This window comes from Calliphora vicina, chromosome 4 (assembly GCF_958450345.1).
Source record: "Calliphora vicina chromosome 4, idCalVici1.1, whole genome shotgun sequence".
NCBI classification, from domain to species: Eukaryota; Metazoa; Arthropoda; class Insecta; order Diptera; family Calliphoridae; genus Calliphora; species Calliphora vicina.
In genome coordinates, this window is record NC_088783.1 from 92253060 (window position 1) to 92270730 (window position 17671).

General features: G+C 31.0%; 1 protein-coding gene across 1 annotated transcript in view; it reads left to right on the forward strand.

Moving 5' to 3' along the window:
• LOC135957371 (F-actin-monooxygenase MICAL3) overlaps window positions 1-17671 on the forward strand; it is a 513724-nt gene that overhangs the window by 53193 nt on the left and 442860 nt on the right. The window contains exon 3 of the mRNA XM_065508105.1: window positions 4672-4720. Coding sequence (XP_065364177.1) covers window positions 4706-4720 — 15 coding nt within the window. The 5' untranslated portion in view covers window positions 4672-4705. The remainder of the gene's footprint in view (window positions 1-4671; window positions 4721-17671) is intronic.

Here is a 17671-nt window from a genome sequence, read left to right on the forward strand (position 1 = left end):
ATCCATATAACTTATGAAAAAAATTTTGATAGATATCCCACTCGCATCCCACTAAGCGACCAAAAAGGTTTTAAAGTAAAAGACCTAAGCTTTCTTTTGAGAAAAAAAATTAATAAAAAAAGAGTCCATTTTGGAAAAAAAAAGTCAAAAAGGTTTTTGATTTTTCAAAAAAAAGTAAAAAATTGTATGTCTTGAGTTACAAAACATTTTTTTATAGATATCCCACTCGCATCCCACTAAGCGACAAAAAGGGTGTTAAAGGAAAACACATAAGCTTTCTTCTGAGCAAAAAAAAAATTAAAAAATGGGTCCATTTTTTTAAAAAAAAGTCAACAAAGTTTTTGATTTTGCAAAAAAATTCAAAAATTTTAAATCTTGAGTTACAAAATATTTTTTTTGATAGATATCCCACTCGCATCCCACTAAGCGACCATATAGGTCGCTTAGGAAAAGACCTAAGCTTTCTTAAAAAAATAAAAAGGGCCCATTTTGAAAAAAAAAGTCAAACATATTTTTGATTTAAAAAAAAAAAATCAAAAATATTTTATTAAATTTTTTTAATTTTTTTTTTCGAAAGATTGCATAAATAGCTATCTAAACTATTTGGGACACATTTTGCTAAGAAGAATAGGTAATAAGTTATATGGATAAAAAAAAACACCTGTTTGGCCAAAATGTCAAATTTTGACCTCCTATAACTCAGAGAGTTCTTGACCGATCTTGTTGAAAAATGGTGTCCGAATTACTATCCAATAGAACTAACATTGGTGCAAATTTCATCGCGATCGGAAGACATCGATTTCAAAAGTTGGTTCACTTGACGTGAAATGCCCCATAAAACAAAATCAATTTTTTAAAATTTAGTTTTTGCTTTCCACATAAATATGTAGATTCAGGTTTTTACGGAAGGACAAATTGACCACGCCTCCTTTTACGCCCTCTTTTTTCGATTTATCTAATATCGGCAGCACCGATATGGCTAATTTTTTCTTAAATGTTCGTAGTAATCCAATTTAAGTTTTTATTGAAAGAAAAATTTACCACGCCCACTTTTACGCCAAATTTTTTTGATTTATCTAGTAATCCAATTTAAGTTTTTACTGAAATAAAAATTGACCACGCCCACTTATCAAATACATCTGCAAATATGTGACCAAAGGCAGTGACATGTCTGTGATTGGAGTTAGTGCGGAAAATTCCAACGATGAAGTCACTCAATTTCATTTTTCATTCATGTTGTTCATGTAGCCGTACATCTGGAAAATGGGTGTACTTTACTGTGGAGAATGTATTACAAGGAGTTGTTCGACTGCCATCTACAAATTGACCAGATTTTTTTAAATGTACCGGAATGATGAATTTGCCGAACGCTACTATACTCCGAATCAATCCGTTGTGAACATGAGAACGTTTTCCAGAACGATAAATCTGGAGAAGTATTTCCCAAATAATTGCTAGACATTGGCAAAGGCAACATCTCGGGTGACATTTCGATCGGCTGTATTCAATTTACCGTCGCTTTCAGTTCACCGAATCAAAATCCGAACTCATCCGAAAGGTGTATCCAAACATTGCACAAAATTAAAAAAATTTCATGATTGGTTCAGCGAACGTGCTACATTGGCTGCGAAAAACATTGATGTCGACAAATTGAATTTTAAGATTCAAAATGAAATTGCTACTTCCCTAGATGAGTCGTTAACTATCCAACCGATTTTTTAAACTCGCTGGAATTAACCGGGTTATAATATTACGAAACATTAACCAACCACGACTTTGTAATGGCACCCGACTTGCGGTAAATAAATAACCTGATGAATAACGTCATCGAAGCAACAATAGTTAAAACTTGCAGTTTCCGGTAAGGCTTGCATTCGCAATGACAATTAACAAATCTAAAGGGTATTTAGCGGTATTACCTTGAAAATACATGCTTCTCTAAAGATCAATTGAATGTCCCCTGTTCCCGTGTAGGAACACCATCAGAATTATTTGTTTACGTGCCAGAAAATAAGACAAAAAATGTTTTGTATCATAGAGAATTGCAATGAACGAAATTATGATATCCTACCAATCGAAAAAAATATTTCTTTATGTATATTAATTGGTTACCTGAACATCGATTTTTCAACCAAAATGTAACTAGAATACCATTAGAATAGGGTAGAACTAGAGGCGCAACCAAGGCGAATTCATACAAGGTGGTGTCAGTTCTACAAAAACAACGATTGGTCTTAACAAATGTCAAAAAACCAAAATGAAAAATTAAACAAATAAGTATTTAAACTTAATATAGTGTAGATAATTGAAAAGTGAGGGCTTTACTTATTTATTTAAACAATAAATAGTTTGTTAATAAGCTTAGACAGTTGTTAGAACCAAAAAGCGAAAAAAAAAATTATCAGCTGTTTGACTGACTCCACCTTGTATAAATTCGCCTTGGGCGCAACTGAGATTAAAAATAATTACTCTCTCCCAAATTGTATGGCTAACACAACTACAAAATATATTGATTTACATCAGAGATGTCCAAAACTAAAACTGTATTTATGTTGGTGAGCGAAAGAGAGCTCCACTGAAAGAAAAGTTTAGTGAACTAAATAAAAGATGCCAATATTTTTAAGGCTTTATTTGTTAATAATAATCAAATCAACAATCTTAACAAAATTGTCGGCGGCATATTATCATAGCTCATCAGGGATGGCAAATGAAATTTAAAAATTGTACCAACAAGCATTAAAAATTGTACTTTTTTGAAACTAATTGTACCAAATCAAATTTTTGTAAATCGTAACAATATTTAGTTTCACTTAAAATAAGATAAAAAATATTAAATATTTTTTGCAAATAGTGTACTATAAAATATTTTAATATTTGAAACTATGTTATTCTGTATTTTTTTAAATAGCAGAAATTTCTTTAATTAAACTGGTATGTATTATAATACTAGAATAAAGAGGATTCCCTTCGATCATAGCCAGAAAATTAAAAAAGGTCTCTCTTTTCGGTATTTTAATACCAATAAGCTCCCTATCTTTTTATCGATAAGTTAAAAAGTATCATTAGAAGAAAAAGTGCCAATTTCCCTTTACTATCTTGAAGCCATATGTAAATCATTTACATGCATTTTGTTGTTGCAAGACTTAGGTTTTCAACAAAAGAATTTGGTTGTTTGTCTCTCAGTAAAGCTGGAGGTCCACACTACGCGTCAAAGCATTGCGTGCTTTTCATACCTACTTCGCATTTTACGCTTCAAGTTACATGCAATGCTTTTTAAGCGTCAATTTTTTGTTTTATTATTAAAAAAACTTCGCGTTTTCTGCAGCTTTTATTTATTTTTCACCATTAAACTTGTTTTAATTTATTAAAATGGAAAAAAACCCATTCAAAAAAGAATATAAATTGTCAAAATCAGCTGACATGTTCGTGTGACGCTTATAAAAGTAGAAAGTAGATCTACTTTAAGCATTCTACGCGTCAAGGCATTCTATGCTTTTGTAATAATAACTTGCAGCGTACAAATACATTGGCCCATAATCATAGTCAAACACTAAAGTCGGTTCTTTTTAAAAACAAATTTAAAATAAAAACCTGCTTTTTATAAATTTGCAACCATAGTCAAAATTAAAGTATGTTTTAAATCGAACCGACTTTAACTAGGTGCCACCGCAAATGTAGAAAATGTAATGTGTACAATATACAACAAAAACAGACAAGTGGCAAAGCTGAACAGCTGACATACAAAATTAAAAAAAACGTAAACAATAAAAGTAACCGGGACATCTAAAGAAAGAAAGTTGTTTGTTGTGGAAAAATGGAAAAGATAAGATTAATATCATAATTACGATATTTTGGTACTAATTTTATTGATAACTGTTCAATAATTGCAAAATATCATTTAACAACAGCATCATCTATATCTACCAATATCTTGTAACTTAAAAATTTAACAACAGCATCATTTAACAACAGCATCATCTATGATAGACCTAAAGTCCACTCTTAAGTAAAGTCGAGTTTAATTCTCTTAAAATGTACTTTATTTTTGACTATGATTATGGGCCATTGATTTTAATTTTTTGACAGCCGCGTAGAATGCGAGAAAGCGTAAAACGCGTTGTGTGGACCTCCAGCTTAACGCTTCTATGTATATTTTATTCTAGGACCATAAGATTCATTGTACATATTTTCAAATCAAATGTAAATCAAACATAAACTAAACCAACATATATCAATAAAAATATCATTGAAAATACGTTTTCTTTCTGTTTTTAACTCATTTTCACACATTTCAAACAGTTTCTGTCTGTCAGCTAGTAATAAGAATAATTTCAAAATAAAATAAATATGTATTAAAAAACTGTATTTTTTTAAACTTTAAGCTTAAAAATGCTGAAATTTACTATAGCGGTATTCACAATGTAGAGTACTTTGCCTGGTAATGTGGTGAAAGAGCACAATATCAAAAAACTAAAAACAAAATACATTAGAAGTTGAAATGTTTGTCAAGAAATAGCTTTACTGCTTTTGTACTAGTCCAAGTACTCTACATTGTGAATACCGCTTATATTTTAATAGAAAACTTAGCAAATTTTAATTTATCTTAGATACATTTTTATGTATATATATTGTAAAAGGTCACTCACCGTATGTTTATTCCATTTTTTTCAGATTTTTATATAAAACTACCACTATACAAATAGTAATGGATTCCAAAAATGTAAGTCAACCAACAAAAATATCTTTTATACGTGTTTCAACTTATTTGACAACTATGTTTGATATATATTTTATATAATAAATAATTATATGCGGGATTTAATGAAATCGATGTCTTCCGATTTGCCCAAGGTTAGTCCTATTGGATGTAATTCAGACACAATTTTTCAACAAGATTGGTCAATCTCTCTAAAAAAGAAGTAAGAGAGCTATGTGTATTCGGCTGTGCCGAATCTTTATACCCTTCACAAAATTATACTTTAACAATTTTTTTTAAATATTTTTAGGTAAACAAAATTTAATTTCTTTTTTAATTGTTTTCAAAATTTTTTTTTTCCAAATGGTTTTTTAATTTTTTTTTAAAAGTTTAAGTTTAATTTTTTGTTTGGAAAAAGAATTTATGACAAAAAATTTTTTTGATGAAAAAAATTCGGGTTAAAAAATATTTTTCCTGATTTTTACCCATTGTGGGTCCAACTTACTATAGCCTTATATACATCGTTGCAATATACTTTAAAATATCTATCATTAGATATCCATATTATCTATATGAATGACCAAAAAATCGAGGTTGTCCCGGTTTTTTCTTATTTGTCACAGCCATTTTTGGACCGATTTTGTCGATTTTAAATATCAACCGAGCCGAAAGAATTCCCGATATATTGATGTATAAATCATGTATGTAAGTTATTTGGGGGCACGGAAAGTTGATTTGAACATACATACGGACATGGCTATATAGACTTCGCTATCTATAACGATTCAGAATATCTGTATATACTTTGTGGGATCGCAAATGAAAAATGTAGAAATTACAAACGGAATGACAATCTTATATATACCCTTGCCACTCATGGTAAAGGGTATAATAAAAAATTTGACATTTTTTCCAAAATGGGCCCTTTCAAGATATACAATCTTTGACTTTTTATTTTGGCAAAATCTAACTTACGAACGTCTTGGATATATGGTAACAGTTGACACATATCTTCGTGATTTGGCTACAAATGGATTATTTCTGCCTCATCATGGTGTTTTTTGGTGAGTGTTGTTTTTGAAGGTAGCTGTAAGCGGTTTGCTCAATATTCTTTGAATGAGAAATTGGCAACTGGTCTTGCATTGCAAAATGATTTGCACGAGGTCTATTAATAAGGTCTGTGCAACAAATCATGTGATCATTTTTTATTGATTTGTGTTTAAATAATGTGCTGCCGCCACACGATCAAGTTTTTCTTGATAGTTTTTACATATACTGTTTGTCAAAATTTATAAAAATTGAGGCTGCACGCAACTTGAAAACAATTTTAGTACAAATTGTGCAAAAAAATGTAATCAGCTGTTTTCTTGATTGAAAATTGAAACACCAACTTGAATGAGAAATTGAATGCAAGTTCCCCAGCAGTTCTAGGAGACAGTTCCGAACTAGTGATTTTGCTCATAATTTAGGGTGGGAGCTGTCCATTGCAAGTAAGAAATTAAAAAGAGACCTTCAGTCTGAAGAGGATCGCAGAAATCGAAACTATATTGAAAGTTTAACCAGTACTAAGCACACAAACTTCTCCCTTTGGAAGTCAGCTAAGAACATTAAGCCACCGGTAGAGTGTCAAAGTCCGATAAGAAAATCTGATGGTTCCTGGACACGTAGTGCAAAGGATAAAGCCGTAGTTTTCGCTGAACACTTAAGTAATGTGTTCCAACCAAACCCCCATCAAATAATTTTGTATTGGGGGATTTACCTGTTGGCATATTAACAGACTCCGAGCTAATCAATGTTAGTATAGAAGATGTTCAGAAGATCATAAAGGACAATCTTAAACTAAAAAATCTCCAGGTTATGATTTAATTACATCTTCCATGATTAAAAACCCCTCTAGGAGTATTTCCGAATGATTGGAAAATCTCCCAAATTATAATGATACCCAAGCCAGGAAAGGATTTGACATCATCATTGGCATCATCCTACAGACCTATTAGGTTATTGCCTTGTTTGTCTAAACTATTTGAGAGAATAATCCAAGGGAAAATTTTAACATTCTTAAATAGTCAAAACATTATCACAGATCATCAATTCGGATACGGAACAATTGAGCAAGTTAACCGCCTAACTGGAGAGATACGAAAATCTTTCAAACTAAAAAAGTACTGTTCGGCAATATTTCTAGATGTTGCCCAGGCTTTTGACAAGGTATGGCATAAAGGTCTAATACACAAGATTAAATGCCTACTGCCTTCTGGTACACACTAAATACTAGAGTCTTACCTATCGGATCGCTTGTTTAGGATAAAATGCGGCGGTTGTGAGACGGGCGACTATGCGATCAATTCTGGTGTACCTCAGGGTACACCTCAGATTTGCCTGAGTCCGAAGAATTAACCATTTCCACCTTTGCAGATGACACTGCAATTCTTAGTTCTCATGTGGACTTAAATGTAGCATCTAGAGACCTTGATAATTATCTCAGGCACGTGGAGACGTGGTTGAAAAATTGGAGAATACAAGTGAATGAAATCAAAAGCAAGCACATAACGTTTTCACTTAGGAGAGGAAATTGTGCACCAGTGACACTAAACAGAGTGAACATCCCACAGTCTGACCATGTTACATACCTTGGCATTCATTTAGATAGACGTCTTACTTGGCGTCGGCACATAGAAGCCAAGCAGCTCCACATGAAACTTAAAGCTTCTAATTTACACTGGCTAATCCACCACCAATCGAAATTAAGCCTTAACTGCAAAGTCATCCTGTATAAGACAGTATTAAAACCAATTTGGACATACGGAATCCAATTATGGGGAACAGCAATCAATACCAGTATAGATCTTACACAGAGGGTACAACCCAAAATTCTAAGAACCATGACGGGAGCTCCATGGTACATAAGAAACGAGAACATCCACAGAGACTTAGATATACGTTTGGTCAAGGATGAATTCAGAAAAACTCGTGAAGCTTATTTATCAAAATTACATCATCATCCGAACCCGCTCGAAAGGCTACTTACTGTAACTAAAGACAGCTCAAGGCTGCGTAGAGCTGATTTACCACTCATCTAATTTTCCAAATATGATTCTCCACTGAGAGAACAATAATTGTTTAGTTTTAAGATTTAATTACATATTGTAAGGCCTAGAAATCAAAAGCAGGGATATTATAATAAACATAAATAAAAAAAAAATTTGTCTCTTTTTGATTACAATGGGACTGTCTAATAGCTGGTCCAAAGTAGGCTTCACATACTAGTTACATAGCTTCGGTTACCTTACTAGCTTTTTAACTGGTTACTTGATCTGCTGCTTTATTAGTTATTTTAACACGTGCATGTCCCTTTTGATTACAAAGTGACTATCTGATAGCTGATCGAAAGTAGTCAACGCTTCTGGTGGTTAAAATAAAGAGCACAACAAAAAAGAGTTTGAAGTGACCTATGGTGAGGTTACTAAGAGACACTAAAGTGACTATAGGCTTCATGCTATGTTACATGGTATCAGTATACTTAAGCAAAAATAAAAATAAACTGAATGAGAATTATATCAACACAATTTGTATAAAACAAGTTTGTACGAATTACTCACAAAACGTTTAAAGTGACTACACTCCAAATTACTTAGAGACACTTAAGTGTCAATTGTCTTCACCCTAGATTACTTGGGATGTATAAAGTGACCAATTGTATTCTCTCTGCACTACAAAGTGCACACACGTGTCAAATGACCAAAATATATAAATTGGAGTCAGCCAAATGATAAGACATTTGTGACAATTACTGTCTTTAAGGGATACATTGACTACTTGCTTAACTGCTGGGTCGTTTCAATTCTTAAAAGTGTGAGTGTAGTAGTAAAAAAGTGAGAGTGTATTAAATATTGATAGGCAAAACTTGATCGTGTGACCCCCAAGTTATGTGACTGGACCTGTCAAAGTCTACCTCTTGTTTTTGTTGCTTTGTTAACAATAATAAACTTTAGTCAATTTGAAAGCTCGAGTCTCTAAACAAGTGAAGAAAAAAATAATCAGCTGTGCTATCGAAACCACCTTATCTTATGCTTGATATAGTTGTTGTCGCTTGATATTGCAGTGAGCGGTTTTTGACAAGCTCAGTATAGTTTTACACAAACAAAATGCGTGATTATACCCTACACCACCATAGTGGGGAGGGTATAATGCGTTTGTGTAGATGTTTGTAACGAACAAAAATATTGGTCTAACACCCACCTATATATACCGATCGACTTAGAATCACTTTCTGAGTCGATTAAACGATGTCCGTCCGTCTGGCTGGCTGGCTGGTTGGTTGGCTGTCCATGTAAACCTTGTGCGCAGAGTACAGGTCGCAATTTTGAAGATATTTCGATCAAATTTGGTACATATAAGTTTTTCGGCCCAAGGACGAAACTGGCTGAAATCGGTCCATTATTTCACCTAGCCCCCATACAAATGTGCTCTCGAAATTGGACTTTATGGGTCATAAATGTTTAATTTATATATGTATCTCCACAAATTCCGATCCAAATAAGTTTTATTTGGAGCGGAATTAGTCATAGCTCCCATATATGCCCGCTTCCGAAAATCACTTTAACGTGTATAAATCGGTTAAAAATGTTGGTATATACACAAAATTCAACATAGTTAACTTTAATATAGACATAAATCATTTCATGGCGATCGGTCCATAATTAGTCATAGCTCCCATATAAGACCCTCTTCCGAAAATCACTTTAACAAACATAAATCTGTTAAAAATTATGGTATAAACACAAAATTCAACACAAATAACTTCCATATAGACATAAATCACTTGACCTAGTTTCATGGCGATCGGTCGATAATTAGTCATAGCTCCCATATAATGCCCCCTTCCGAAAATTATTCACGAAAATAAATTATAGTGTAGGGTATTATAGGGTCGAGCTTGCCCGATCATACTTCCTTACTTGTTTTTATCAGCTTACAACTTTTTTATAAGTAAAGCTGATGCAAAAAATAAAAAAATCCGCATTTTCACTTTAACCTTAAATTGCTCAACAACTGCTGAATCGATTTTAATGAAATTAAAACTGGAGAAAAATTCAAGAAGTTATCTGTCCATCAAAAAAAAAATGTTCTAAAATATCTATATCGGTTATAAAAGCTTTCAGTTGACCATTGATCGTAAGTTGGCAACGCTGTTTGCTGCGACCGTATATTCGAATTCGAAAGTACACCACAGATAGAAACCTCTGACAGTTAAAGAGAAATCTAGAGTGCAGATGGCAGTGTTATAAATAGTGGCAGAGGTTGCAGTCGTTAGTCAGTTTTATCAGAGACGCTATTCGAATAAACATCAACTGAGTCCCTTAAAGTGTGCTGTATTTTTCAAGTGAATTCGTGTACATTATAAAGTGTCTGTATTTCTGAGAATTTATAAACGTGTATAAAAAAACATTGACTATTTAAATCTGTTGTTGTACATTTGAATAAATAAAGAGTTGTTACCATTTTCAAACTACTAAACGGCTTTTATTCAATGTTAATAATGCCCACAGATATGTTACAGTTTGCTATTACAGCACTGTTATTTGAAAGCATTAGGCTACTTTTAAATCAGCCGTTAAAATCGTTATATTTTAATTCAGGTACAATTTCGTAACAATATTTTAGTCAAATTTGAATTTCAGTGGAATAAAAGAGCTTAGGGTCAAAAGGGATTAAACAAATTTTACTACCAGGAAAGGCCAAAGTGTCCTCTTTAAGCCTATGCATATATACTTGTTGAACACTTTTTTCATTTGAATGAAATTACTCCCAAATTTTTTTTATTTCTATTTTTATTTTACCTGTTCATATGACTGGCGCAAAGTACAAGTCGCAATCTATATATATAAAAGAGTAACGTTACTGACTGACTGACTGACTGATTCATCATCGCACAGCCCAAACGGCTGAAGCTAGAATCACGAAATTTTAACTGTGGGTTCCTCCCTCCCCAGAACTATCCGATAAGAAGGGATTTTTGGAAATTCGAACGTTTAGGGGGTAAAAAAGGGTAAAAACGGGTAAATTCGGTAACCTTATATCTTCAAAACTAATAAAAATACAAAAAAACTTAAAATAGCATGTTACTCCATTTAAAAAATAAGCTGACAGGTGTTTCGTACTTTTTGGAAATTCGAAACTTTTAGGGGAGAAAACGGGTAAAAACTGTATTTTGGTACTTTTTTTGCACCATATGTATCTTTTAAACTAATAAACATAGAAACAAATTTTAAATCGTATTCTTTAATTAACAAAAAATAAAAAATATAAGTTTGGTACTTTTTGGAAATTCGAACCTTTAAGGGATAAAAATTGTGTTTATTTTTGGTACTTTTTCATAAAATATGTTTTTCTATAATTTGATATGTTTTTCTATAAATAGACATACGAATATTTTATTATGAGCTCCCACCACGTTACAGAAATTTATTTGAATGAAATTGTATTACCTCAATGGGGATAAAAAAGGTACCAAAAAGGGGATAAAATCGGGAAAATACATTATATTTGAAATTATTAAGCCAATTTTGATAATTTTTTTAACGTTGGTTCCTGGATTCATACAAAAATTAACTAACAGGGTGTTATTTGGAACTCGAGTGCCAAGGTGTATATTGGGCCAAATCCGGGTAAACAGTTTGGCACTTTTTTTAAAACATATTTATTCTTGGGCACATTAACACAGATTTTAATATTTTGATACATGCCTGTAGCATAAACAATTTTGGCAAAATGGATATTTTTAAATTTCAATACTTGAACACCCCAAGTAAGAAAAGGGAAATTGGTACTTTTCTCCTAATGGTACTTTTTTAATATTTTAAATTATTTCAGTTATCGACATTAAAGTTAGCTGATATGTATTTGAGTGAAGTTAGTGTTAGGAATAGGGGATAATATTTAGGTACCAAAATGTGTGAACTGTACTACCCAGCAAAAACTTCGCTTACAAAGGCTACAATGTCTTTTTAATAATGTCTTTTTTAATAACTTACTTTTTAAGTAGTAAAGTCTAAAAAAACAAAATAAACAAACAAAACAAAAAAACTGTTACTTTTTTTCAATTTGCCCATTTTTTTATTGCATGTTTATTTTTAGAAAAACAGAAAAGAATATTGCATTACTGTGTGAAAACCATTATTTGATGCACAGTCAAATAACTAAGCAGTGGTGCAGTGAGCACAACGGCAGACTACCAAACAGAAGGTTGCAGGTTCGAATCGGGTCTGCGACTTACTTTTTTTTATTTTTATTTTTTTGTGTAAATAAAAATTCTATAAATAACTCTACTAACAAAACAACTTATTTCTGGCCAAAATATAAAGGATTACTTTTGGGACATCGCGAACAAAAATAATGACTTCTTACAGTAGAAAAATAAGTAGTTGAATCGTCAAATTCCCCTTATTTTTCGGCTTATTTGTAAGAAAAGTTTTTGCTGGGTATAGGTACTTTTTTGTTCTTCTAATGGTACTTTTTTGAAATTTCTATAATAATGGACTTAGAAACATAAAATTAAACATATATGGTCCTAAGTGAGTGAGAATTCTAGGGGGAGACTTTTTGGTACTTTTTCTTTATTGGAATGGTACTTTTTGTAATTTCTTCACCAATGAACCTAGAAACATGAAATAAAGCTTATAATAAACCGAGTGAGTGGAAAACCACAAGTGTGGGTTTTTTGGTACTTTTTCTATATTCTAATGGTACTTTTTTGAATTTTCTATAACTATGGACTTAGGAACGTGAAATTAAGCATATATGGTCATAAGTGAGTGAGAATTCTAGGGGGAGACTTTTTGGTACTTTTTCTTTATTCTAATGGTACTTTTTGAATTTTCTATAACTATGGACTTAGAAACATGAAATTAAGCATATATGGTCCTAAGTAAGTGATAATTCTAGGGGGAGACTTTTTGGTACTTTTTCTTTATTCGATTGGTACTTTTTGTAATTTCTTCACCAATGAACCTAGAAACATGAAATAAAGCTTATATGGAACCGAGTGAGTGGGAAACCACAAGTGTGGGCTTTTTGGTACTTTTTCTATATTCTAATGGTACTTTTTTGAATTTTCTTTAACAATGGACTTAGAGACATGAAATTAAGCATATATGGTCCTAAGTGAGTGAGAATTCTAGGGGGAAACTTTTTGGTACTTTTTGTTTATTCTAATAGTACTTTTTGAATTTTCTATAATATAATGGACCTAGAAATATGAAATTAAGCGTATATGGTCCTAAGTGATTGAAAATTCAAGCGGATACTTCATGGTACTTTTTGTTCATTCTAATGATACTTTTTTTAATTTTCTATAGCAATGGACTTTAAAACATGAAATTGAGCATACATGGTCCTAAGTGAGTTAGAATTCTAGGGGGCGACTTTTTGGTACTTTTTCTTTATTCGAATGGTACTTTTTGTAATTTCTTCACCAATGAACCTAGAATCATGAAATAAAGCTTATATGAACCCGAGTGACTGGAAAACCACAAGTGTATACTTTTTAGTACTTTTTCTATATTATAATGGTACTTTTTTGAATTTTCTATAACAATGGACTTAGAAACACGAAATTAAACATATATGGTCCTAAGTGAGTGAGAAGTCTAGGGGGAGGCTTTTTGGTACTTATTCTTTATTCAAATGGTACTTTTTGTAATTTCTTCACCAATGAACCTAGAAACATTAAGGCCCTAATTTTGTAAATCACGTCACCAAAGTGATATTTATGTGCAAAGCACACATTTCAAAAATTTGTTTTTGTTTTATGTACAAATTGTGAACCAAAAAAACGCACAAAAATTCAAGCGTTGATTTGCATTTCATAATTTGAAAATTGTGTACACAAAACAAAAACAAATTTTTAAAATGTGTGAAATGTTGTTTTTGCTTTGCACATAAACATCACTTTGGTGACGTGATTTACAAAATTATGGCCTAAATAACGGTTATACGGACCCGAGTGGGTGGGCAACTACAAGTGGGTGCTTTTTGGTACTTTTTCTATATTCTAATGGTACTTTTTGAATTTTCTATAATATAATGGACCTAAAAATATGAAATTAAGCGTATATGGTCCTAAGTGATTGAAAATTCAAGCGGATACCTCATGGTACCTTTTGTTTATTCTAATGGTACTTTTTTTTAATTTTCTATAGCAATGGACTTAAAAACATGAAATTAAGCATACTCGGTCCTAAGTCAGTTAGAATTCATATGAACCCGAGTGAGTGGGAAACCACAAGTGGGGGATTTTTGGTACTTTTTATATATTCTAATGGTACTTTTTTGAATTTCCTATAATAATGGACCTAGAGTTTCTAAAAAATCGAAGAATTTCAAAACCGCGGTTTCGGTTTTAAAAAATTAAAAACCGATCGGTTTCGGTTTTGTGATAATTTATTAAATCTTAAGTATTATAGAAACAAAATTAGTTGATAATATAGGATATGATATACAAATCTAAAATACAAACTTGACGGGTTATGGTTTAGTGAATGCGAATTTAAAAGTGATAATCAATGGTACTATTTCCTTATTGCAATGGTACTTTTTGAATATTTTATAATAATAAACCTAAAAATTTAAAATTAGGAACACATTTTGCATTTTCTATAATAATGGACCCAGAAATATGAAATTAGACATTTTCAATTAGATTCACAAAGTGAGACTTGACTATTTACTATTTCTTTCTTCTAATTGGGGTGGCGAAGCGCACCGGGTCAGCTAGTTTTAAAGATAAGAATTAACGTTTTCCGATTTTAGGAATACTTTCAGACTATATTTAAAATTACCTGATCTATAATATTCTGATCTATAATATTAAGCTCATTCGCCAAAATATGGCCAAAAAATTAGTTTTTCTCGAAAATCGCAAAATTTATATCGCAGGTACGGAAAAACTATAGTAGGAATTGACATATTTTTTCACATTTTTATTCCCTATTTTGTTGTAAATAAATCCCCATATGATGATCAAATAATTCTGAAACAAAATTTTTAAAAATTTTAAATTGGAGTTTTAAACTGCCGTTAAAAAAAATATATTTTTTGGTTATACCTGCGAATAGGTTAACTGTATCATATGAAGATAAAAAACATATATGTATAGAAGTAAATATGGATATATTTTAAGTAAGAATAAACTTTTGTTTTAATATTTCTCAAAATGTGTTAATTTTGTTCCTACATTTCTTGTATTAGTGGCCTGGGACACGTTAATGGCATGGCGATTTTTTAATAACTTTAACATTGTTGTTCCTTAATATTTTTTAAGGACCGTTTGCACTTAATTAAAAATTTTTAAGGTTTAGCAAACTTTTCAAAATGTTTTCGGAACTGAATTAAAAAAAATCTAATATTTCGCAAAAGTAAAAAATACAAAACCGGTGGCTTTCTAGATTAGTACAAGAGTAATTTATTTTTTAAAAATGGTTTCTTATTCTATTTGACAATATAACACTTAAGTAAAATTACCCAAGCATTCTGACAATTAGAGTAGGTAATTCAAAGATAGTTAATTGTCAAAATGCAAGGGTAATTAGCAATGATTTAAAATAATTAATTCATTAAAAAAAAAATTCAAATTCAAATAAAAAATGTGGTATGACTCAACAAACATTTTTTAACCAATTTTTGTCTTTTATATCTCCTTAGAACGACAATTACGTACACATTTCGATTCTATTAAATTAAATTGCAAAAGTAATTACTTAATAGCAAACATTTAAAAAAAAACTGAAAAAAATGCATTTTTCCCCTTTATAATGTACCTCAAAACTAAATCGAAAGTCGGCACGGGTTGCCATTCTTAGAACAAGCTAAACAATATTTGGTGGTATTTTAGGTCATTACGAAAGTTTTCATTTCAACATTTCAAAAACTTTAATTCTAAGGGACACTCTAGTGGGTAGTGATCGAATTTTTCTCAGTATATGCTCATGTTTGTCTCCAACGGCGGATGTTTTCGCCTTATGTGAAACCCAGGTATCTGTGATTACTGATCCACAGGATTTTCATATACCTGGATATCACCTTCTATAACTTATTAATTTCCATCGAGGCATTGCAATGCACATAGGGGCAAAGATATGTTAAAAGGGGCGATAAATCAACCACTGGGTTTTGATGTAAGTTATTGGTATCATTGAAAAGGTAATTTTCTCTAGATTTTAAATATGTAAAAATATTATAACCCACCGAACAAAATAAAGTGAAAAATACTGAAATCAAAGAAAAATGTATTTTTTTTTTTAATTTTTCTAATTATTTTATTAGTCATTTAAATTCATTAAATTACATTATATTGATGAGCCGCAGATAAAATGTACTTCGCCCCCTTAAAAAACTGCATGAACCTGGAAATGGTAACAAGTTTCTTACTTATCAATAGATACATCTAACTGCCATAAGTCACCACATTAAATGTTAAGCATGTTTGATATAAAACCATTTTAATATCGGAAAAAGAACCTTTTGTTAAAAAATAATGAAAAAAGTACGTTTTGTTAAAAACAAAATTAAAAATTATATTTTTTATGCGTTTTTATTAACGATAATATTTTAAATGAATGTTTTTATTTTAATCCTGTATCGCAATTCTGTAACTTTTTATACTTTCCTACCGATGTCGTTAAGTAACGAAAACTATCGGTTGCTTTAACGAATTTAATATTCACTATTTGAAGTTAACAATATCTCTCGGTAATAAATTTTAACGATGAATATAGTTAAAAATATAAATGTCAAAATTTTTAAAATTAAAAAATCATAAAAATATTTAATATTTTTTTGTGTTTGCAGATAAATTCGTAGTCGTGTGAATAAATAATCGCATTTATATATAAAAATCAAGCATCAGCTTACCCAAATATGTTTGCGAAACCTTCTGAAATCAAAAGAACAAGAGTTTTTTTCTAAAAATAAAAGTAACCCAGTGTAATACATATGTCTATGCCACCACAAGTGATCATTAATTCAGAATTTAGATATGTGTTGTTATAAGGACAGTCGACAAATTCAGATGAATTTCCTTCTTAGAATACTGTCTTAAAAACGATTTTATAACTTTTATATAAGCTTATAATTGTATCACATCGCCAAAAATGGAAATTGAATATAGGGATAAACATTATACACTCCAGAAATGTGTTAATTATGGATATTATGCCCCAAATAAAAGTTGCTCTTAAAATTCGAATATTATTTTCTAAAATTAATATAATTGGTCAATTCACAACGTATCTTATCATGTCATATTGTCCTAATATTTCACAGTGGTTTGTATTGCTTTTCAAAATAAATATAATTGGTCAATTCACAAGGTCTCATAATGTCCTAATATTTCACAGTGGTTTTTATTGCTTTTCAAGCTAAAAAGTCCTAAAATAATACTACTATGTATGCTATGTTTATTGTGTTATCGTAACCAGCCAGCAGAGACCTGCGCCGAATGCCTAAGAGTCGGTTAAGCCGAGCCGCCGAGACGAGATATATAGGACATTATGACAATATGACTGATAAGAGACCTTGTGAATTGACCAAATATATGTCCAAATTTATCTTAAAAAGATAATTAAAGCATGTTAATTTTTATATTAAAACCCCAAATCAGTCCATATCTAACAAACACAAAAAAGCTGACCAACCGTACTTTCAAAAAACAATTTATTTCGAATATTTATGTTACAAAACTAACTCCTAAACAATTATCGTTATGGCTTAACTAGAACATTTTATTTGTCGTTAACCTACCGACAAATTTCGTTATCTACCGACTATTTTTAACGAAAATAATCGGTAAAATTTAATTCGGAATATCTCTTAACGATAAATATTGTTAACTAACGAATTTTGATTACTTAACGACAAAATTTTGTCGTTAAAAAGTTACAGAATTGCTGTACTGATCTAAATATAAACAAATTACAC